This window comes from Eptatretus burgeri, chromosome 10, assembly GCF_056783735.1.
Source record: "Eptatretus burgeri isolate ZD-2024b chromosome 10, Ebu_testis_v1, whole genome shotgun sequence".
Lineage (NCBI taxonomy): Eukaryota > Metazoa > Chordata > Myxini > Myxiniformes > Myxinidae > Eptatretus > Eptatretus burgeri.
The window spans coordinates 69,787,679-69,810,806 of NC_140970.1; the positions used below are offsets into that span (position 1 = coordinate 69,787,679).

At 44.6% G+C, this 23,128-nt stretch overlaps 1 protein-coding gene across 7 annotated transcripts in view; it reads left to right on the forward strand.

Annotated features, from left to right (window-relative positions):
* The first annotated feature begins 490 nt into the window (after positions 1-490).
* The window catches only part of KLHL30 (kelch like family member 30), a 56,907-nt gene continuing 34,269 nt past the window's right edge, over positions 491-23,128 (forward strand). For 2 of the 7 annotated variants that reach the window (XM_085898866.1, XM_085898865.1), the window contains exons 1-3: positions 495-764; positions 13,629-13,990; positions 19,513-20,226. In XM_085898866.1, the coding sequence (XP_085754992.1) occupies positions 13,631-13,990; positions 19,513-20,226 (1,074 nt within the window). In that variant the 5' untranslated portion in view covers positions 495-764; positions 13,629-13,630. Of the gene's footprint in view, positions 765-2,064; positions 2,166-7,659; positions 7,770-13,628; positions 13,991-19,512; positions 20,227-23,128 lie in introns of those variants that run through there. The other 5 variants (XM_085898862.1, XM_085898863.1, XM_085898864.1 and 2 more) reach the window with 5 other exon arrangements.

Consider the following 23,128-nt stretch of genomic DNA (forward strand, 5'->3'; position numbering starts at 1 on the left):
ATGGCTACCCCGAATGCGTGAAGCCAGCAGTCCGAGTCATGATGCTGAAAACATCGGTTCAGTTAGCAAGCAGCAACTTGTAGCGCTTGCCAAGCCAGCCGTTCCTTAACGGTCTCCAATGGAGTGCTTAAGCCGCTTGCGAGCGCTCAACAAGGAACTTAGTAACTGAACACGCACGTGGTTCGCGTCGTTGAGATGGACCGGGAAGTCTTGTATTTGGAACGTTAAGCCCATGGAACGATGAGGGTGTATATCAAAGTATCTTCGAGTTTGGCTGACATCCCTACTTCTTCTACTTCTATTTTTAGCTCCTTTCTTTCTTTCGATTTCCAGTTGCATTCTTGCTGAGTTATTGTCAAGAAAATCAAACCAAGGTTAAAAGCTCATGGCGTCGGCAGAGATAACGACGAATGAAACGCCAAATAAATCCATTCCGTACAAGGAATATTAAATCCGAACCAGAGGAATACGCTTTGAGATGAAGAAGAAGAAGAAGAAGAAAAAGAATAACCGTAACGCCCCGCCCCTTTTTAAACTGCGTGCGCTCTTCCAGCGCTAAGTTTAGCAAACGGAAACTGCCTCGGCAGAGAGTTCGGAGCCGCTGATCTCGAGCCGTTCATCGTGGTGAGTGTTTAGTGAAGGTGAACGTTGTCGCCGTGAAACGACACGCCGATTCGAGTGAATGTCCGGAGGAAAGTGATTCGTCGATATACCTGAGCACGGTGACGTCAGAGCGAACGGATCGCGCCGTTTTTCTTGTGCCGGTAAGAGCCTCTCGAGTCCCGCGCGTTTTTGGCGTCTCTGACAGGAGTTGTTTTGTAACACGATCCCCGGGATCGTGGGACCCTTCCTCAGGCTGCGCACACCAGGCGATGGTGTTATCGCCACTCGCGAACATGGTCTTCCATAAATCGCTCTTCATTCTCTCTTTTTTTTTTTTTTTTTGTTATTGACCCCTCAACCTGAGGCGTTATGTTTTCGAGTTGTGTGTGTGTGTGTGTGTGTGCGCGTGCGTCCGTGCGTGCGTGCGTCCGTGCATATCAGATTTTCATTACCGCAACTGAACTTGTGAACCGCTGAAGGGATTTTAACCAAACTTGGTACAAGTATGTACTATGATGCATAGATTGTGATTAGATTTTGCGTTCAAAGGTCTATGGTCATTTGACCTTTAATTGAAAACCCTTGGCCACCACAATAACTTGTTAACCACACAAAGGATTTGAACCAAACTTTGTGCAAGTATGGACTGCCATACAAGGATTAACTGATTCCATTTTTGGATCAATGGGTCAAAGGTCATTATGACCTTTGAAAATCATTTTGCAGATCATACGTCGAGTTAAAATCATTTTCTCTCTCTCTCTCTCTCTCTCTCTCTCTCAATCTCTCTCTCTCTCTCAATCTCTCTCTCTCTCTCTCAATCTCTCTCTCTCTCAATCTCTCTCTCTCTCAATCTCTCTCTCTCACTGTCTCTCTCACTGTCTCTCTCTCTCTCTCACTGTCTCTCTCTCTCTCTCTCTCTCTCTCTCTCTCGGTTCAAGTTTGGTTAAGATCCGGATCTGGATATGATATTTTTTTCATTTTTAAAGTGATTCTTCATCATGGAGAGATTGGGCCAACAAATATATATATATATATATATATATATATATATATATATATATATATATATATATATATATATATATATATATATATCATGATCTTTCAAATAGTTATGGACGAGTTATGACAAAACTAGGTGGATGAGTTGATTATATGACAATAACAAGCCGATTTGATTTTGGTTGAGGTCCGAATCCAGATCCGGCCTGTCAGTGAGTTACAAAATGGAAACTGTCCAGCCTGGTGGATGTATGCGCTCTACCGAATGCAATTCTAGTTTTTCATGTGACCTTTAATTGAGTTCAAACGTCACAGTGGGTTGACATCGAATGCGGTGTAGGCATATCATTTGAAGCATTGGCGTCAAATCCTATCTTCCAGTTCATGTTTGTAACTTGGTATTCTCTTCATATTGATGTTTTCACCCTTTCTATTTGTTTCTTTGTTTGTGTGCAGGATATCTCAAAAGTTGTGGACGGATTCAGATGAAATTTGGTGGTGGTGTATGACAATGAAGAATTGATTCAATTTTGGTGAAGATCCAGATCCGGATCCGGGTCTGATAATTTTTTCAGTCATTCTTCACCATTGAGAGATGGGGCTAAACCGATTTATATAGCACGATATCTCAAATAAAAAGTTGTGGATTGATTCGGACGAAACTTGGTGAACACGTTGGGTGTTTGGCAAAGATGAATTGATTTGATGTTGGTGAAGATCCGAATCTGGATCTGGATACGAGAATTATTTATTTTCTAAAGTGATTCTTCATCATTGAGAGATAGGGCCAAAGACGATGAAATGAGAGCGAGAGATGAACCTTCAGAGTTTAGGCTTTATTCCATTTGATTGGAGCCGCTTCTGTGGGCACACCAGGAAATACAGGTTCAGCTAGGAGTACATAAGCAGAAACGTATACATGTGCAGTTAACCATTGCAGACTAAATCCGCGTAAGCACGGAGTTCGATATAATCTCCATTCTCACCAGTCAATGAGCACCTTCAGTTAACGAGCATCAAGTGGACAGCCGATGTCAATAGCAATGCCCCGGGGACAATCACTCGTGCCGCAGAGACATCCCCTTATACGCGAGACGCACAACATGTGATCCCGCGTCATGTCCCTCGATTCACGTTAATTCACCACATTCTCCCCACCTTTAAAATGTAACTAGGGGCCCATCTTACACACCATGATTGCTTTAGCACTATAGGAGTATACATTTCAAGCAACGCGGACTAATAGATCTACAGGAGCATACATGCCAAGCAGTGATTATTTTGAGTTGTAGGAGCATGGAAATGAGCATCGATATATGATATAATGGGCATATAGGAGCATGAGCAGCGAGAATGCCGATAATCCCCTTTACAGATTGAGTCGTCGAGGGGGCCTTATTCGTCGACCTCTCCGGGAGTAAACGGCAGTTTCACTTGAGGGAGACTCCCGATCCTCTTGGTGAGCCTCGACTTGTGCCGGGGATGACTCCTCGATCGCTCTCGGGTGGAACGCGGCAGCCCCGTCGCCTGGCGGAGTTCCTGGGGGAAATGTCAGAAGGAGGAGTGCCAGGAGGTGGTGTACCGGCGGGAGGAGTACCTGAGGGAGCCAGATGGCGAACCGACACAGTGGTCTCCCTGCCATCCGGGAGCCTGACATGAGCATACTCTGGATTAGTGTCAATGAGTTCGACCCCCTCCACCAGCGGTTCATACTTGCTTTGTCGTACCGGGCGTTTCATGAACACTGTACCGGGGTGGGTCAGCCAGTTGGGCACCGTTTGACTGTCAACATAACGTCGTTGGTGAGTAAACATACGTTCGTGAGGAGTGGCATTTGTGGACGTGCAGAGCAAAGAGCGTATGGAATTCAGAGCGTCAGGAAGAGTAACCTCCCATCGCTCGGGGCCCAGTCCTCTCGATTTCAGCGCCAGAGTTACGGCTTTCCAAATTACTCCATTATACCGTTCCACCTGCCCGTTTCCCTGTGGGTTGTAACCCGTCGTTCGACTAGTTGCTATGCCGTGCTCTAATAGGAATTGTTTTAGCCCGGCCGACATGAAACACGGCCCTCTGTCTGAATGTATGTACGAAGGTCTCCCAAACATAGCGAAGAGGTCAGAGAGACATTTTACGACAGTGCCCGAGGTCATATCCGAGCACGGAAACGCGAAAGGGAACCTTGAATATTCATCAACAACGGTGAATATGTATCTGTTGTCTGTTTCGGTCGGTAGGGGCCCTTTGAAGTCGATGTTTAGTCTCTCGAAGGGGAAGTAGCCTTGATCAGTCTGCCAGATGCCGCGCCAAAGAATCTGGGTTTTAGTTCAGCACAAACAGGGCATGAAGCATTCATTTGTTTAATATCTTCAACAGAATAGGGAAGATTTTGTCTGCGTACGAAATGTGCCATCCTGGTTACCCCTGGGTGGCACAGAGACACATGGAGGTCTTGCAAAGCCTGACTGATTGTTGCCGAACTGTAGACCCGGGAGAAGGTATCTGCAGCAGGGTTTTCCTTCCCGGGCCGGTAAACAATGTCGTACCTGTAGCAGGCTAGGTCTATCCGCCATCTCATAATTTTTTCATTCTTAATTTTCCCGTTATTTTTCCCATCAAACATGAAAGCCACGGATCGTTGGTCCGTAACGAGCGTGAAGTGGTTTCCCAGTAAATAATGTCTCCATTTACGCAGCGCTTCGACGATGGCGTACGCCTCCTTCTCTATTGCCGAGTGTCTCTGCTCGCTTCTAGAGAGAGTTCTCGAGAAGAAAGCGACCGGCCGCCCAGACTGATTAAGTGTTGCAGCTATGGCGTGATTTGAAGCGTCGGTCTCCACCACGAAGGGCACCGAGCTGTCGATCGATAAAACCACGGACTTACTGATATCATCCTTGAGATCGTGGAAAGCTTTTACGACAGCGGCATCTGGTGGAAAGTTTTTGCAATGCACTAGGGGATGTATTTTCTCGGAGTATTGCGAAATCCATCTTGCATAGTAAGCGAACATCCCGATCACCCGGCGCATTGTTTGCAAGTCCTGAGGTGGTGGAAGCTCACGGAGCGGGCGCAATCGCTCAGGATCAGGCTTAATTGTGCCGTCGGCTATTGTGTAGCCGAGAAGGTCAATTGACCTTGCCGAGAATACGCATTTCTCGTAGTTGAGAGTCAGATTATATTTTCCAGCAATGCTCAAGAATCTGTCCAGATTCCTATCATGTTCCCTCTGATCCCTACCGCACACTGTGACATTATCCACGTAAACAAAAGTGTCTTCGAGGTTTTCATCTGAGATGATGTCGTCCATAACCCGTTGGAAGCAAGCTACTCCATTCGTGACACCGAATGGTATCCTTCTGAACTGGTAGAGGCGCCGCCCTGCCTGGAATGCAGTGTACGGTTTGTCTTCCTCTCGGATGGGAATTTGATGATAGGCGCTTCGCAAGTCGATGGTACTGAATACCTTATAATTGGCCACGCGTTCGACCATCTCATCTATGCGCGGCAGGGGGTAGGCGTCGAGTTGGGTGAAGCGATTGACCGTTTGGGAATAATCGATAACCATCCGTTTCTTATGGTTCTGACTGCTGGTTACTAACACCTGTGCGCGCCATGGCGAATCGCTCGGTTCTATAATTCCCTCCTCCAGTAATCGCTTGGTTTCCGAAGTGATGAAATTCATGTCAGCAGTGGTATATCGCCGCGATTTGATCGCTATCGGTTTGCAGACCGGCGACAAGTTAGCGAACAGCTGGGGGGACGTCACCTCCGCGGTGGTCAGCGCATTTAAAATTAGACGAGGCTTGCTTCCTCCAAAGGGTATTTCGACGCTCGTGTGCTGCTTGAGGACATTATGACCCAGAATTACGTCTGCGCACAAATCACGAAGCACCAGCACCTTTACATCCCGATGCGTGTACCCTTTTACGTCCAATTCAACATTGCAGTACCCTCGTACGCGGGATTGTAGTGAGGTGGCGGCCATGCATACCGTATTGTCAGTCGGGTGGATTACCCATTTCCTGCCCTTCACTAGCGAGCTGTTGACGAAACTTTCAGAGCTACCGGTATCAATCAGTGCCTCAGCCATATGCCCGTTAATTCGCACGTTGATGATAGCCTTGGATAGATTCCCCGGGGAGGCTGCAGTCAATTTATTTTGCGAGTAGAGAGCCGCAGAAGTGGGTTTATTCCTCCTTAGAGTAGATTTACATACCCTGGCATAATGCCCTTTCTTGTCGCAATTCATACATGTGGCATCTCTGGCGGGACATTTTTGACGAGGATGCCTTTTGTACCCACAAAAGAAGCATTTACCGACCGGAGCAGTTGCTGAGGAGTTTGACGAGGTCTGGGTATCCGGCTCCTCGGGTGTTTCTCCATCCCTCATGTCTGGCTGTGTCTGTGCCAGTGGGGTTCCTTGGGTTCCCATCGTAGCAGCGTTCATGAGCAGCATCGGTGTCCCAAATGACTCAGATTGCTGCTGAGCCGTATCCATCGCTCGAGCCTGATCGACTACCTTGTCAAGAGTGGGTTGCGCTTTCTCTAGTAAGCGTTGCCGTATGTGGGCTGATCTGAGTCCTTGGATGAATTCCTCCCGTGTGGCTTCCTTTCGGTGTTCCTCGGCGCTTACCGCCCGGAAGCTGCAGTCTTTTCCCAGCTGATTCAGAGCTTGCAGGAACTGATCGATTATCTCCCCGGCTGCTTGCTTGCGTGTGTTGAGAAGATGTCGTATGTATACCTCGTTCTTGGGCTTCACGTAGAGCGCCTGCAGCACGTCAATCGCTGCTTCGTAAGTGTCGCACCCCGAGAAGAGCCTGTACACGCCGGGCGAGACATGATTCACGAGAGCGGCAAATTTGTCAGCTCCCTCCGCGATGATGGTCAGATAGTGTGAGAAGGAACAGAACCAATGTGACCATTTCATTTCTGCGTCAGTCGTGTTTGGGTCTGCGTCGAACCTCTCTGGTTTGTAGATCTTGTCCATCTTTGGTTGAGAGAGCCGAGAAAATCAAATGGAATAAATTGAAATGAGAGCGAGAGATGAACCTTCAGAGTTTAGGCTTTATTCCATTTGATTGGAGCCGCTTCTGTGGGCACACCAGAAAATACAGGTTCAGCTAGGAGTACATAAGCAGAAACGTATACATGTGCAGTTAACCATTGCAGACTAAATCCGCGTAAGCACGGAGTTCGATATAATCTCCATTCTCACCAGTCAATGAGCACCTTCAGTTAACGAGCATCAAGTGGACAGCCGATGTCAATAGCAATGCCCCGGGGACAATCACTCGTGCCGCAGAGACATCCCCTTATACGCGAGACGCACAACATGTGATCCCGCGTCATGTCCCTCGATTCACGTTAATTCACCACAGACGATATGTAGCATGATATTTCAAAAATGTATTGGGCCCGATATGTTCTTGTGGATCAGTCATTACGTGGTGGAGGTATGCACTCGACCAAGTGCCTTTCTAGTTGTTGTATTTGTGTTCATTAAACAGTTTTTATTCCACTTGCTTTCTCCACTAATCTAACCTCACCCCCTAGTTTTGTAATGGTCCTCTCAAGTTAAACATCAGGGGAAAGCTTTTATTTTTGAGGTAAATGTTATGCTGTGCATTAATAGATTATTTAGATCGGTTTAATGATAATAAAATTGATAAATTATGGGAGAAAAAAAGTCACCGGTGTCATGAGAAATGAAAATTTCAGCCTAAAAACAAAACCAGAAAGTACTTTTCAAAAGCCTTTTTGACAAATCCTGTCATTCAAAAAATACATAACAGGTGAAGCACCATCATTGTCTCAACATGTTAGCTAACTGGTTGTAGTTTGGGGACACTGTTGACATCACCACCCTAAAATTAAATCTTTAATGACATTTGATCTTGACTTTGTTCTTCTTGACTTTAGTGATATTGGATCTTGTCAGGTCAAGCCATATTTGATCTGTGACTTGCTCCAGGGACCATGTAAAACTGTACTAATCTGTTTCATGGTTGGGTTGTTGGCAACTATACCGTCTCCCCCACCAGGTTTCCTGGTGAGGAGGGTGTGTGAATATGGACACCCAGCAGGATTAAAGGCAAAGGAGCTCCTTGTGAGCCAACGGCCATCCATATCGAGTGCCCAACCGTGTCTGCGGACATCCTCCTGCAGTTGGGTTACCTTTTTTTAGCCGCGTAGGGAACGTGGCTCTAAGAGAGCTCGGTCTTCTTCCTTCTTCTTCTTTCTTCTTTCTTCTTTCTTCTTTCTTCTTTCTTCTTTCTTCTTCCAAAACCTCTAGGACTCGGCTCTTTTATATACAGGATCCGGATCTCCTTAAATACTAAACACCTGAACCCATCCTCGCGTTGAGGGTTCCTTTTGAGAGCGTTTATCATGAACTTTTATATATATTCGAACATTTGCTTTAAAGTTTCAAAAAGTTCACGTTACTATTTAAAGATTATTCCATTTAATGTGTTGTAATTTCGTAAATACACTATTTTCTCGTAATGAACGACAATCGTCCATGACGGGTGTCGCTATTGGCTCAATCGAGGCACATGACGAAATATCGGAAGTTGTTGTTGTTGTTGTGTTTTTTTTTTTTTTTTCTTCTTCTTCTTCTTCTTCTTCTTCTTCCTCTTCTTGTTCTCTTCTGGTGAAGACAAAACCTTTAGGACGTGGCTCTTGGACACATTTGTCCTTGTTAGGTTGGTGTCAGGATTTGCACTCCAGCCACCGTAAAACCCTTCACTCCATAAAACACAAGAAAATCGTCAAGAACATTGAAAACCTACTCCGTGGGAGTACCTCCTGTGCAGCTGCCCCTCTGCAAGGAAGCTTGCCGGATGAGGGTTTGGGGCAAATCCTTCCGGACCCCACTCTTTGATTATGGGAGGAAAACCATGGGGTAAATCTTCCTGGGTCAGATTGTGGTAGTGTATGTCAAAGTGGTACTGAGGTGTCGCCCACCAGACTGCAGTCTCTTTGGGTTAACCTGAGGCGGTTCCTTCGGGTGGGTGCCTGGTATGTCCTATCTCTGAGAGAGGATGATCATCTGTGCGGGCGGACGAAAGTCCGGGTCTTCAGGTCCTTGGTGCTTCCAGTCTTGCTCTATGGATGTGAGACTTGGACTCTGACCAGAGATCTGAGACAGAGACTTGATTCCTTTGGTACCAGGTCTCTTCGGAGAATCCTTGGCTATCGCTGATCAGACTTTGTGCCCAACGAGCGGTTCCTGAGAGAGACTCAAATAAGATTTGTTACCTGCATAGTATGTGAGCGTCAGCTGCAGCTGTATGATCATGTGGCTCGTTTTCCTGATGCTGATCCTGCTCACCAGATTCTCTCAGCGAGGTAGCCTTGTGAGTGGAGGAGGCCGATGGGCCGACCACGTGCCTTGTGGTTGCAGCAGGTTGATCAGCATCTCAAGGAGATGGGGATGGGCCAGGCATCTGCTTGGGGGATGGTGAGATGGAGGCCCCTGGAGTACTGGCGGAAAGTGGATGCAGCGATGCGCTGCTCCAGCGCATGCTCTCATACTTGACCCGATCTGTGTCTTTCGCGAAGCAGAGTAAGCGAGTTATCACCGGCCCACTGAACAAATTACTTATTCATGCCAGAAAGTGCCATGGCATTGCATCCGCGGCACAGCCCTCCATCAGTGAACGATGCAATTATCAAGCCAAATTCAAGATTGCTTCCCAGTCCAATACGCAACAATAATCATTCATTTCTTCTTAGCATTAATTATTGATTTCATTGAAGCCTTGATTGTCCACTTGACTACATCCAAATTAATACCGACTTGTGTTTATTTTGCTGTTAAACAATTCCATCAGTCTAACTATAGCTTGTACTTCCACCCCTTGTCCCCCTTCGTTTTCAATCAAACTTCAGTACCATCTGTGCCACAGCAAAGCAGGGCAGTTGGAGAGAAGTCACAGATAAATATAGGACTGACAGGTGAGACAGGTGGAAAGAGGCTTGACAGGTGGACTTAAGCCTTCCAACACAAAGTGGGTTAAAGCAACCATGTTAACATTTCTACCACCATCCACCTATCCACCAATTGACCAACCTATCCTTTATCCACATCAACTCACAATTGTGCCTTTATTTATTTCATTTTAAGAAAGCATAGTATCATTTAATGTACTTTGGGCATTCAAAAAGCTATACAAATGAAATACTTGCAATAGACCAAGAGACATCAACAGTTCTTTAAAAAAATATTTTTTTTCCAAAATCTATGTATATCATGAGTAAGAAAAGCATTTTCTGACTATCAAATGTTTCGTTTTATTTATTTTTCTTGCTAATCATGTATGCGAGCTGGCAGGGTGGCCTCGAGGTATGCAAACTCCCTCGAAGCTTTCCATCCCGGGTTTGAATCCTGACCCAGCTATAAACTGTCGTCCCGGTGTTTCACAGGCAGGGTGATTCATCAATGTGTGTGTCGTCCTTCAGATGAACGTTAAACTAGGCGTCCCGTCTGCCGGCATTATTTGGTGGATGTTGAAGATCCCATGTGGACAGATGTTCTTCGCGAAGAGTAGGCGTACAAATTCCTGCTCGAACTACTAATGGGAAGTCGGGCAATGACAAACCACCCAATATAACTCTTGCCAAGAAACTGCTTCGGTACCACTGACATTCTATAACAGAATATGGTGTATTAGAATCAGAAAATCATGTATGCTTTTTCTTCTTTTTTTTTTTTCCTTCTTCTTCTTCTACTTCTTCTTCTTCTTCTTCTTGCGTATGGCAGCTTAGCTGCTGCGTAGTTATCACTTTGGGGCACGACTATGCTGCTGTTGCTGTGCCCCTCTACCAGTATACTGGTGCTCATTTCACCGACCTCGGAAGGATGACAGGCTGAGTCAACCCCACCTGGTGTTAATGCAGTGGCCAACAGGGCTCGAACTCAGGACCCGAAGATCCCAAGCCGGTTACCCTAACCACTAAGCCAACACCAGGATTTTTTTTCTTCCTGAAATCCCACTTCATGAATGAGAAGATAGCAAATGACAGTTGTTGCTGTCTATTTTGCATTACATTTATTGAGGTTGTACCTTATGTGCCGCATCCCAAACCTCAATCTCTCAGTTGTGTGTAAATGCTGTTTTGTCTCCTCTCAGTGGCCAATATCGTTTAATACGGCGAGAAAGATCAACCAATTATAAATGCTTTACACCTAATTTCGGAGTGGTCTCAGTTTAAACACTTAATCGAATGTACTTTAGTGAGGCTGAGCTACTTGGCTACAGTGATGGCCAAATGATGGAAACACTTGAATGAAATTGGTGTAGTTGATTTGGATTCTATCTATGCTTAAAATTGAACTTGTCTCAGGAGAATTACCATTGCACTATGAGATTGTTGGTTAAAAAAAACTCAGCTGACTCATTAATGACTTTTAAGAAGGCAAGGGTAGAATCTGCATACCCTGCATTGTCTTGTCGACATTATGATGTCGATGCACAGTGTGGTAACTTGCAGGGCAAGTTGATGTGGGTATGAAGATGCAACCTTTGAAAATGTGGTGGCATCTAATGTCCTTCTAATTGATTGAAAAACTAGAAAGCATCTCAACATGCAAAGTCTGTCCATGTCTGCTTTGTACTCGAACTAAACTTTGCGAAAGGAAAGTTTCAAAAAAATTGCACATTTTATTATCTTGTGTTCTCCACAATCTCATAATAAAGGCTTGTTGGAGATTTTATGACAAAAGGTCAATTGGTAAAGATCGTACGGCCTGGACGTTCCCACTAAATCTCAATGGTAAACAAGGATTTCGAGTAAAACATTTCTGGCTGGTCTATTCGCCATGACGTCATTCTTGCAATCTGATGACATCATCCTTATTCCGCACTGGAAGTAGAATGAGATGTGCCAAGTTTCAAATTTTTGCGATCAGTGGTTTCAGAGATATAATGTTTAATTTTTTTTTATTTAATCCAAGATGGCTGCCATACCATGTGACCTATGATGGCAATTATCATTAAAATATTCTCCATTGGGCAGAGGGGTTGCTCCTACACTGAAAATTGTGTCAATGAGACAAGTGGTTTCTGAGAAAAAAAGTTAAATTTAGCAAAAAGGGTTGAAGATTTACAATTTAAATTATTTTAACAAAATTATAAATTTGTCTTCTCTATATTCTCATAACAAAGCTTTCTTCAAAAAATTTTTTTAAAGTAATGGCCTGGACACATGCACACACACACACGCACGATTGCAAAACCCCATATTTTGCTTGTTGCATCCCGACGTGAAGACCACACGAACACAAGGGAAGGGGTTAGCACGACTCGTGTATTGCAGCCAAGATGGCGGAATCTCAATCCCCGCGGCCGGGTCACATGACTGGTGATCCGCTGGTATGCAAACACAACACCACTGTGCAGGGGTGGGCTAATTAAAAAGGAGTTGATACTCGAGGCCTCCCTTTTGGCTGGGAGTATGAGGAATAGATTGATGGAATATGAAAGCTAAATCTTGAACGTTTTTTGAAATATCGCATACACAAGCCAAGTTAACAAGATGGTTGCCATGGCAACATTATTCAGCCAATCACAGCTATGATCTAATCAGGTTGAGATAATGTCATGATGAAGAGATATCTGCGATACGAAAGCTAACTGTTCAACGGTTTTTGAAATATCCTGTACACAAAAGTACATGGACGGGTGATCGGTCGGATGGAGCACATTTTAATTTCCCCTGTCTCCGACCTCGGAGAGCGGAGGGGGGGGGGGACATTTTACCTGTAAGTTATGAAATGTCTTGTCCTTGCATGACAAAAGCATGCCATGTCAAATCAAACTGCCTCTGCAGGCTCGTGTGCTCTGTGCCCAAATGGTACATGTTCCATGTATTCTGAAGTGAAGACAGCAAAATAATGTTGTTTTTTGCCCCAGGTGCGCGAAGTGAAAAGTGGGGTGAAGCAATTGGTTCACTTCGTCTGTCTGTCTGTCTGTCTGTCTGTCCATCTACAGACATCAATCTTATGATTATCCCCTGGTGTTGGCTTTGTGGTTAGGGGAGCTGGCTTGGGATCTTAGGGTCCTAAGTTTGATGCCTGTTGGCCACTGAATTAACACCAGGTGGGGTTGACTCAGCCTGTCATTCTTCTGAGGTCGATGAAATGAGTACCAGTGTACTGGTATATGGGGCACAGCATCAGCGGCACAGCTGTGCCCCAACAAAATGATAGCTACCTGGCAGCCAAGCTGCCATATGCAAAAGTGAAGAAGGGGAAGAAGAAGTTTATGATCGAGGAACAACCTAATTTCAATTGAATGTTATATTTTGAACACCGCAGAACATGAATCGGACCATGAACCTGCAGTTAAACAGTACTTTGGCTCTGAATTTGGCAAATTGTATGGAATCTCCTCCCGATCGCACTTGTGTACAGAGGAGTATCCATCCATCCATCCATTGGGACCATGCTCTGTGCAGAGCGTTGGTGCTGCCTAAGCAGTCTCCTGGGCTATTGGGCACAATCCTGGACGGGTCGTCACTCCGACGCAGTATACCAGCATGCTGGCACTCATTTTGCCGACCTCGGAAGGATGACAGGCAGAGTCAACCCCACCTGGTATTAATTCAACAGCTGAGTGGGATTTGAACTCAGGATCCTCAGATCCCAAGATTACTGTAGAACAAAATCGCCTTCATGGTGCTTTCAAAATCGCCTTCATGGTGTTTACCTTTAGTTGGACAAACTATTTACACTGTCTCATGCCCAGAGGGGAGAATAACTGTGAGATCACTGAGATTCAGCATTCAGACAAATATGGCAGCACCTCGTGCTGTTTGTTTAGTGCAAGACGCAAAGCAACAGTTGAAAAGACCCTTCGCATGTCCTTTTTCAGTTGTATTTTATACATAGCTTGCAGGTGGTAACATAGCAATAACTACTTGATTTTTAACACCAGTACTCATGGGGAAATGTTTAAGTTATCACGTCATAAACTGATTAGGCCATTGCTATCCTTGAGAATTTAAATATCTCATTCCAGCCATGGTTCGCTTTGTGGATGACCTGGAGTTTTGTGCACCGTCTCATGCTGCAACCATGTTGACTGGCTTCGACATGCTACGGCAGGAAGTTGCCTTCACCGACGTCACACTGATGGCCAGAGGGCAAGCCTTTCCCTGCCAGCGTACCGTGTTGGCCCTTTGCAGTCCCTACTTCCGAGCCATGTTTTCGGGACAGTTTTTGGAGGTAAAAGCGACATCTGTTGAATTACCTGGAGTTGAGCCAGCCACACTCTCCATGTTGTTGGACTTTGCCTATACAGGACACCTCACTATCAACCAGGATAATGTGGAGGCCCTCACTGAGGCAGCTGGACATCTGCAATTTACTGTGGTCAGACAGGTGAGAAGTTGATTTTTGACCTTTGAAAATTTGATGCTGTCACTTGATCAGCGGTTGAGACATTTGGAAGGGTAAATTGTGCTTTTGAAGTATGGGGCAGTAAAACCATGGCCCAAAGGGAATGCAATGCCACCTATCACAGGGTTGATGAAACAGCTCAGGTCCCTCAACTGAGCAGGCCACAAAGCCTTGTGAAAAAATGAATGTCTCTTATAATCACCATATTCCCAAATTAAGATCAGAATAGTATAATAAATAAAATACAAAGCAAGCCTTATCTATTCTGAGAACTGAATGCTACTTGACTGGCAGCCAGCTTGCAGGTCCTTCTTTTTTGGAGTATGTGTTGAAACTAAACCGCAACATATTGTGGAGAATTGCTGTGGTAATTCAAGGAAGAGGATTGAGTCGAACTATGACTGAAGGCCAGGGTAGTGTAAGAAGCAGCATGTTAAAGCTGATGTGAAAGATGAAAGCTAACAAAAAGAAGGTTCACAAGGGGGTTTCTAGAACCTGCTTCCCTGACCTCTGAAGCTGAAGCCGCCAGGCACGGATAACTCTGCGGACGCAGGTTAATGCAATAGTAACCGTGGATGCCGGTTAACGCAATAAAATCTAACGGTCCCGCTCCCAGTGTCGTGTTACCTTATTCTATGATTTAATTACTTTAACTGGGGCACCGTGCTCTCAACATCCCACTCGTCTACTTATTAGTACGGCCGAACGAAACCGTGGGTGGGGCGTTGGCTATCTCGAATAACTTAGTGGGGCAGAACTTCCCATCTATTTATGTAAACACTATGCCAGATCAATGGAGGAAAGGCCGACCAGATAGGTTTGAAAGAAGCTTACCAAACAATGCAGCAAACATTTATTTACAAGGCACATATCACAGCAAAGACAGAAGAGCAGACCTATTCCCAGCACAGAGGATCTCCTTAAACAATCGTATCCATCCCGGGACGGATAGGTGTGCCACACATGCAGAGGGAGAAGGTAGAGAAAGAAGATTGAGGTGTAGTTTCAGCCCCTCGCTAACCCTCACACTCGCAGGTTGGTTTGTGTTGGTGCCAAGTAAAGGGAAGGGAAAGATGCGTGTGTCATTGCAGTGGAGGGAGAGGTTTAGCATATGCAATGTAGGCCCTAGAAAAAAAGTGTGAGGTGCATATGAGTGCCTCACCCAGACGGGTCAAGAGGAAAATCATTGATTGCTTTGTCAACTCTTTTAGGCATCTTTGAGAGATAATTTATTTGGTTTAGAGACAGAAAGAACAGATCATGTATATCGATTTAGAGCCTACTGCACACCCAAGTACTTGGGGCCTTCTACCTCCCAACACCCCTTTTGTCCACACAACCTGAGCAGGCAATGAGCCGCACAAACAATCACTCGTCTGGCAGTCACTCATGATGGGAGGAACTCGCGACGGCAGGAATTCGTAATGACAGGCTCGGAGTCTCGGGCTTGCAGGTGTCTGGATGCGTTGAACAGGCACCGAACTCCAGCACATTCTGGCTTATATTTGCGCTCGGGAGGGGCGTGTTTTTGTGAAGAAGAGGTCGCCGCAACACGCTTTGATCTCTGCCGTCACGCTTCCCATTGACGTGCGTGCATCGGTCGACCAGGCAGCTCCGCCAAATTCGCTGCATGGCATTGTAGGTATCAGTTACGTAGCACGTGTCTGCCATGTAGCTTCCTTGTGGCCCTTCAGTTTTCCTTTACATGCAGCACATAAATGGCTCCAAATGTGTGTCGGATTTTGTGATGTCAGAATGTGCTGGGGTGGAGAGTATAGGAAAAAGGAATCAAGGGGTTTTAAGGACTAGAAGGATTGCAATGGATTCAATGAAAAAGGGGGTTTACAGGGTTTGAGATGTCTGAGAGGGGGAAAGGTGAGGGATTGGGATGGATAGATGGATGAATGAATGTATGGATGGATGGAAAGTGGGAAATCTCCAGAAGGTGGGGAATCGCAATGGAGATGGAAGATGCTGATACTCACAACACATTTTCTTCTATTCCTGATACGAGGGGAAGGTACCTGACTAATCACATTTACTAATGAAATATACTGCTAGGGAATCCCTTTATGTGTTGAATGCTCCACCCAGGGGTTCATTTCCATAACCGCAACAGTATTCTGAACTCAAGGACACAACAATTCTCCACCTTGAATGCACACAGCTGTAAAATGCTAAATTGCAATATGAAGTCCAGGTCTATTTTTAACCACCCCCATCGGATTATGAAATTGTTGAAAAGCAATTTGAGAAGAATATTATTCAAAATTAAAGGGGAAAGCAACGTCATATCTTAAAAATATAATGTCTCAAAATACTCATGTGCACAGGGTGTGCAAACATTTTGCTGACTTCATCCCAGACAAGTGAGGCACGGCATGGGGATAGCCGAATGGTTATTGGCTGAATTTGATGCTATTAGCAGGAAAATCGTATCTCCCACTATTTCGTAACGGCTTCCTCTTTCCAACAGGCCATTGATGGAAAGAGAAAATATCCCCATGCTACCAATTTAAACAAGAGCGAGAATTGTTTTGCAATACATGTCCCGTACCGGTCCCAATGAATGTTTGAGAGATAAAATTTTGTTTGTGTTTAACGCACGCTCGAGCCGATGCCAAAACCAGAATGAAGAATAAGAAACTATCTAACCCACCATGTTTGGGTCTATTCAGCGTAATTAAAGGAAAAACAATTTTCATTTACAGGTATCTTTTGTAGAAGAGAAACCAATAAGGAAAACTAGGATAACAAACCAGAGATAATAATTTATTTTACTTTAACTCACGCTCGAGCCGATTACCGGAACCAACGTGAAGAAGAAGAACCTTTCTCACCCACTGTTTCATTCGTTTCTGGGCTTTGCCTATTTCATATTAAAAATAACCCAATTTACATACATGAAGCAAAAACATGTGTACGGCCTATGTGCATATTTAAACGGAAGACCAAGAAAGACCCGAAGAAGGAAAGAGCAAAAATGGAGTCGTCAGGAGGAACCTGGATCAGGTTTCAGCTGCGACTCCACTATCCTCAAACCCATCCAAGCGCAACCTTACAGAAAATTTTCTGCAAGGATTCACTTCTCCTTAGGGAGATAGAAAACGAAAGAAGGGAATAGAGAGTAAAAGAGATGAAAGAGGAAAAGAAAAAGAAAAAAAGAAGCAATAATTAGAATGAATAAAGAGAATTGTGGAAAGAAATATGAAAGGAACAAACAACAATTGTGGTTATATACTTGGGATCATTCCAATTTCACTGGACCACGAGCTAATACCCAGGCCTGAGGCCTGCCGATCTGTGCTACTTCATGCAATGGCGGCGCATTATTTTATTTGGGTGGAGTCAGGCCAGCTGTCCAGCCAATGCGTGTAAAGTAGTGCGGTGGAGTCAGGGCAGCTGAACACTAATCCATGTGTAACATGTGATATTTTCTGAGGTTAAAAGACGAAATGCCTAGAAACTCTAACTTCTCCTGTAACTTATCATAATGAAGTCACGTACCAAGATTCAGTTGAATATGTTAACGGGTATGGGGGAAAAAAAAGTCTGAAAAACCATAGTTGGGATAGACTGAGAGAAAACCTATAGTTCCCTCCACTGAAACTAGTAGGGGTCTCCTCTCTCTGTCTGTCTGTCTGTCTGTCTGTCTGTGTGTGTGTTGCATCATTGGTTGGGATGCCGCTGATGCAGTGTCCCCCTTACCAGTACACTGGTGCTCATTTTGCCGACCTTGGAAGGATGACAGGCTGAGTCAACCTCCTGGTGTATATTAATTCAGCGGCCAGCGGGGCTTGAACTTAGGGCCCAAGGATCCCAAGCCACCACCCTAACCACGAAGCCAACACCAGGCTAGTAGGGGACTAATAACAGTTTTATGACTGAAAGGGTGGTATAAAACGGACACCAAAAATCAGTAAATCACTTCGCAGACTAAATTCCATGACTGGGGCACAGACTGCGACTGAACCCCAACAAGCCAATGCAGAACACGTACTTAGCTTGTTTGGCAACTATAGTTGCAAGCTTGAAACAACAAGGGGTTGGACAAGGGTGACGTTGTTCACAAATGACCAAATAAACCTTCAAGCTCGGGCATTAGAAAATAACAGGGAGAGTAAGGGTATGGCATCTTAAAGGCACAAGCTCTCACATTTGCAGTTGACTGGAACATGATATGACCAAGGCACGGTCGGAGTTGATTCACACTTGATAATTATCACACTTGATTATAATCAAGGCAAATTCCACCAGTTCTGTACTGCTGTAATGTCCAGCACATTCTCTTCTTCAGCCCTCAATCGCAACTGTCAACCCGGTCTCTTGTGATGACTGACCTCTCACTCTCAGTTCTCATTTCATGTTTCAGCTCCCACTGTGTTCTTAACTCTTATCTGTGCATTTTTCACTGCTAACGAATTTGTATACACCTTCTGTCCACCAAGGTGAACCGAACAACAAGACCCCAATGGTGTTTTTCCTCTTACACATTTATACATCACCGACGCCCCCGGGCTATCCCCGTACATGTAACAATACTTTGGTTTACGACCATTTTAAGTTTGTCATCATGAACCGCATTCTACTCACCCAACTCACTGCTCTACGATTGATTGCCATCAAAGAACACATCCATCTCTAAAATAATGTTATTTATATAGCTACTTTATTACTTACCTCACCAAAGGTGGACGGAGGTTATGTTTTCACCCCTGTTTGTCGGTGTGTCTGTCTGTGAGCAGGATATTTCAAAACATTATGGATGTATTCGGCCAAAATTGTGTGTGTGTGTGTGTGTGTGTGTGTGTGTGTGTGTGTGTGTGTGTGTGTGTGTGTGTGTGTGTGTGTGTGTGTGTGTGTGTCATAAGGATGAATTGATTCGATTTTGGTGAAGATCCGGATGTAGATGCAGCCACTAGAATTTGAAAGTGATTCTTCACCATTGAGCGATAGAGCCAAAAACGATATATAGCACAATATCTCAAAATGTTAAGGACAGATTCGGATGAAACATGGTGGACAAGTTGGGTTTATGACAAGGAAATGATTGATATGTGAAGATCTGGATACGAGAATTTTTTTTTACTTTTCAAGTGATTCTTCACCATGGATTGGATGAAACTTGGTGGACATGCTGGGTGTGTGTGACAATGATGAATTGGTTAGATTTTGGTGATGATAAAACTTTGGATGAGTTGGGTACTTGACAGGAACAACTGATTACATTTTGGTCCAGGTGTGTATGCAGATCCTGCTCATCAGTGGGATACAAACCTTAAACTGTTCAGCCTGGCGGAGGTATGTGCTCTCGCGAGTGCCGTTCTAGTTATTTAATGTAGAACAAGATGGAAGAAAAATGCTTGGTATATGTTTAAATGTTAACCAAGTATGTACTGAAAGCTTATGTTATAGGAAACAGATTTGGATTGGTTAGAGTTAAAAGAGCACCCTGATTTGGTTTCTATTTTAAACTACCTTTGTGCTTTCTTGTCATGTTGCAGGTCTGCATCAGATATCTCTTGCAGCAGATTGAACCGGCAAATTGTTTGGGCATCTTGGAGTTTGCAGAACGCCACGGCCTCTTAGAACTTGCTGCCAGAGCTCAAGCCTTTTTGTTGGAGCATCTTTTGGCTGTGGCCAAGGAGGACGAATTTTTGCAGCTTCCGGCCAGTCAGCTTGTTGAGTTGTTAGGCTCATCTAGTTTGCGCACCCGTGGGGGACGACGCCTTGTGGAAGCTGCACTTATATGGGCGAAAGCTCCTGTTCGCCAAGTTGAGTATTTTGGTGATTATAGTGATTACACAGATCACAGTGATTGTGCCCTTGTGGAGAGCCGCTCTGTAGAAGGGAGTGGCAACAGTACTATCAAGGGTGGAGTGATTGTGGCAGAGTGTTCCACACAAAATGAAAGTGATAGAGTTGATTGCGATAGGTCAAGTCATACCAAAATGAGCCACAATGACAATGATGATAATGATGATAAAAGGACTCAACCTCATACGAACAGACAAACTGTTGAAGGAAATCTCGGGAATAGCAGCGCTGAACTGAATAGAAGTGTTGACGGTGAACTTCTCACTACATTGGCGTCTATCCTTCGTGGGGCCCATTTGCCCTCAATTCCAACAGGCGACGTCAAGGCACTCGTAGCAGCTGATGAGCTATTACGAGCCTCACCTGAGTGCTGCAGGCTGTTGGAAGATCAAGTGAGGCAGGTGAGGATTCTTAAATTATTATCGTGCAATGCCAGCACGGGGTGCTGTATTATGGAGCAAGTCCTTTGCAGTGGATGTTGAGCCGGCTGTCCTCCTTGCAACCATGTGGATTTTAAAGATCCTTGAATGCTATCGTTCACAAACTCATGTTTTGGGCCTTAAGTTGAAACTTCTACCGCATAACGTTTTATTTATTTAAAATCTCATTTTACACCTATATCTTTCATATAAAGGCAATCTAAAGGGCTTGTTTGTTGTATTACATCCCTGGAGCTTCCAACTCTCAGCGTCCTCCTTTGGCATGCTGTTCACTTTTCAGTTGCACAACAAGCATACTTCATATTTGGCCTGCACCTTTGTTTGCACTTATAATTGACGATGTATTGTAACAAGCACCAGTCTGGCCCTAAGGTACCAGACCAGGCTTCGCTGGAAGTAAACCCTGCAAAATGGCGAACGTGAGGCGAGATTGCGTGCTAGTGCTCGATCCACTAGCTCGAGAAAATTGCAATTTTTACGTTGAACTCTTTAACACTGGAGATGCGATCGCTTTTCAAAAACCACAAAGAAGTATATAAAATATTTTTAATATCAAGATGGATAGGGGTACAATAAAGCAAACACAATTATATCTCTTGCTAAAAATACAACCGTAGAAGGTCCCAAAATCCAGGCTCACTATTCACCTGCACTCATCTGTTCCTCCTTTCACCTGTGGAATTAACTTCCTTAATCTGTTCCATCTCGTGCTTCCGTGCAGGGATTCAAGATGATTGTTCACCTCAGGTCATTACCCATTTATATTCTTCATCTTCTCTACCATACTTAACCCTCCCAAACCAGTCCCCTTCCTTTCCAAATTATTGCGTTTTTTCCTTCCATCCACACTTGTTTTTTTGTTTTTTAATTCCATTTATGATTCATTCTCAGTTTTCCCTACTGTTTCTTGAGCCACAGTCTTACTGTAGTTGAGTTTGAACCGTGCTTTTTCACCTCCTGTGTCTTCCTCCCCCCCCCTCCTTCCAACATCCCTTTGGTGCTCGTCTTCCCTTTTCCCATTCTTCCTCCAAATGCCCCTCTACCCTCCTATCGGTGTATTTACCTGCTTTCCACTCTGTTCTAGCTATTCTGTTTTGTTCTGTGTTCTATCTTCACCACAAGCTTCAATTTTGTATGATACGTCCAGATCAATTTTGAAGTGCCTTTGTAAGGGGAAAAAATTCCTTTAATACATTATTCTCATATTTGACAAAAAAAGTACACACCAGGAATCCTGCTGAACAATGCAGCTTGTGGCCGTGGCCTTTTTAAAGCCTCTTCAAACAACTTAAATTGGGAACTTAAATCATAGTTACACACTGCCTTCCTCATAATGATACATTATACATACATGGACACAGTATTTGACATTGCCATCCTTCAAAGGGACACTTAATCCAGATGTCCTGCCTGCTTGTGTTTTCCATAATTGGACTCTTACAAATAGATTAATTATGTTTGATTATAATCATTATACAGTTATCTCGTCATAATGAGTAGATGCGTTCTGTGGAGTGGTCATCAAAAGAGTGTTGTACTGTTGGGACTCCTCCCCGGCCTTTCTCACTGACCTAAACCAAAGAAAGAAATAAATGGTGCTTCTTACATTCAGGGTACATTTATCACGGCATACTTGTCAAACCACTTTAACAAGAATAAGTAGAAATCCAAGAAAAATTCTATATTTCACCTTGTCTGCTTCGATCTGCAGTTCCCTTTTGGTCATAAGAGATTTTGACCTAATTCATTCGTATTACTCACCGTATTTTGAATACGAGCAGAGTGCTTGTCCTACGGGGCGATCTTGTTCCAAGCGTATAACATGTTCTTCTGATGCATACCTTTATTTGGGCAGTGTCTAGGCAACTGACAGCTCTGTATATGCAAAAATAAATAACCCAGGTTACGTGCATGACGCTAAAGTAGTGGTTCTCAAAGTGGTCCCTACCGTCCCCCAGTGGGCGCTGGGAACTTTCAGGGGGCGCTCCAGACTCCACGAGTGGTAGGGGGGCGCTGGCAATGATTTGGGGGGCACTGGCGATTTAGAGGATCAGCGGCGATTAGGAGCGCTCATTGGGCTTCCTGGAGTCTGAACAGGTTCCTTGGCGCCATTCGGCAAATTGGCCATACAATGCCCGTTGCGGTCCTCCCCGTTTGCCGTGGCGCCGTCCAGAGAGAAATTAAAGACAGGCAATGGGACAGGTAGGCCTTTTGTAAATAATGAACACATTTTAAAATGTATTTATTCTGAAAATCATGAAGTTCTTCAAGCATATTACAGACTTGTTTACCAACAATGCAAGTCAGTGTTTTTTTTTAATACACACATGGTGTGAATACCATACACATGTGTTATGATCCGGCAGCGCAATTCCCAGTGAGGCGCGAGTACTGAGGTGGCACGGCATTGTGTTTTAGGCGCGCGCTGTTGTCGCTACCGTTGGAAATGTGAAGAATTTTTTTTTTGATGCGCAGGGTGAAAATCGATGCGCACGCTGACCAGAGACCGGAAATATATATAATTATTGTTTGGCCTTATCACTGGTGTTACTCTTTCGACATCTTGGCGTATTGATTTCGTTATTCAAAAAAGCTTCACGTCCGGTCGGCTTCAAGATGTCGGCCTCAAAGAAAAAGTGTCGTCAGTATTCCGTTAAACACATCAAGTATGGATTCATTCCATCGCTGACGAACACGCAGTTACCGATGTGTTTGTTGTGTGGTATCACGCTGTCCAATGAAGCAATGAAACCATCTCGACTGAGCGAGCACCTGAGTAAAAAGCACAGTGATAAGGCTCGCACAGAGGTCAGCTATTTCCAATCGCTGAAAGAGAAATTTGAGAAGCGATCCACGGTAACGA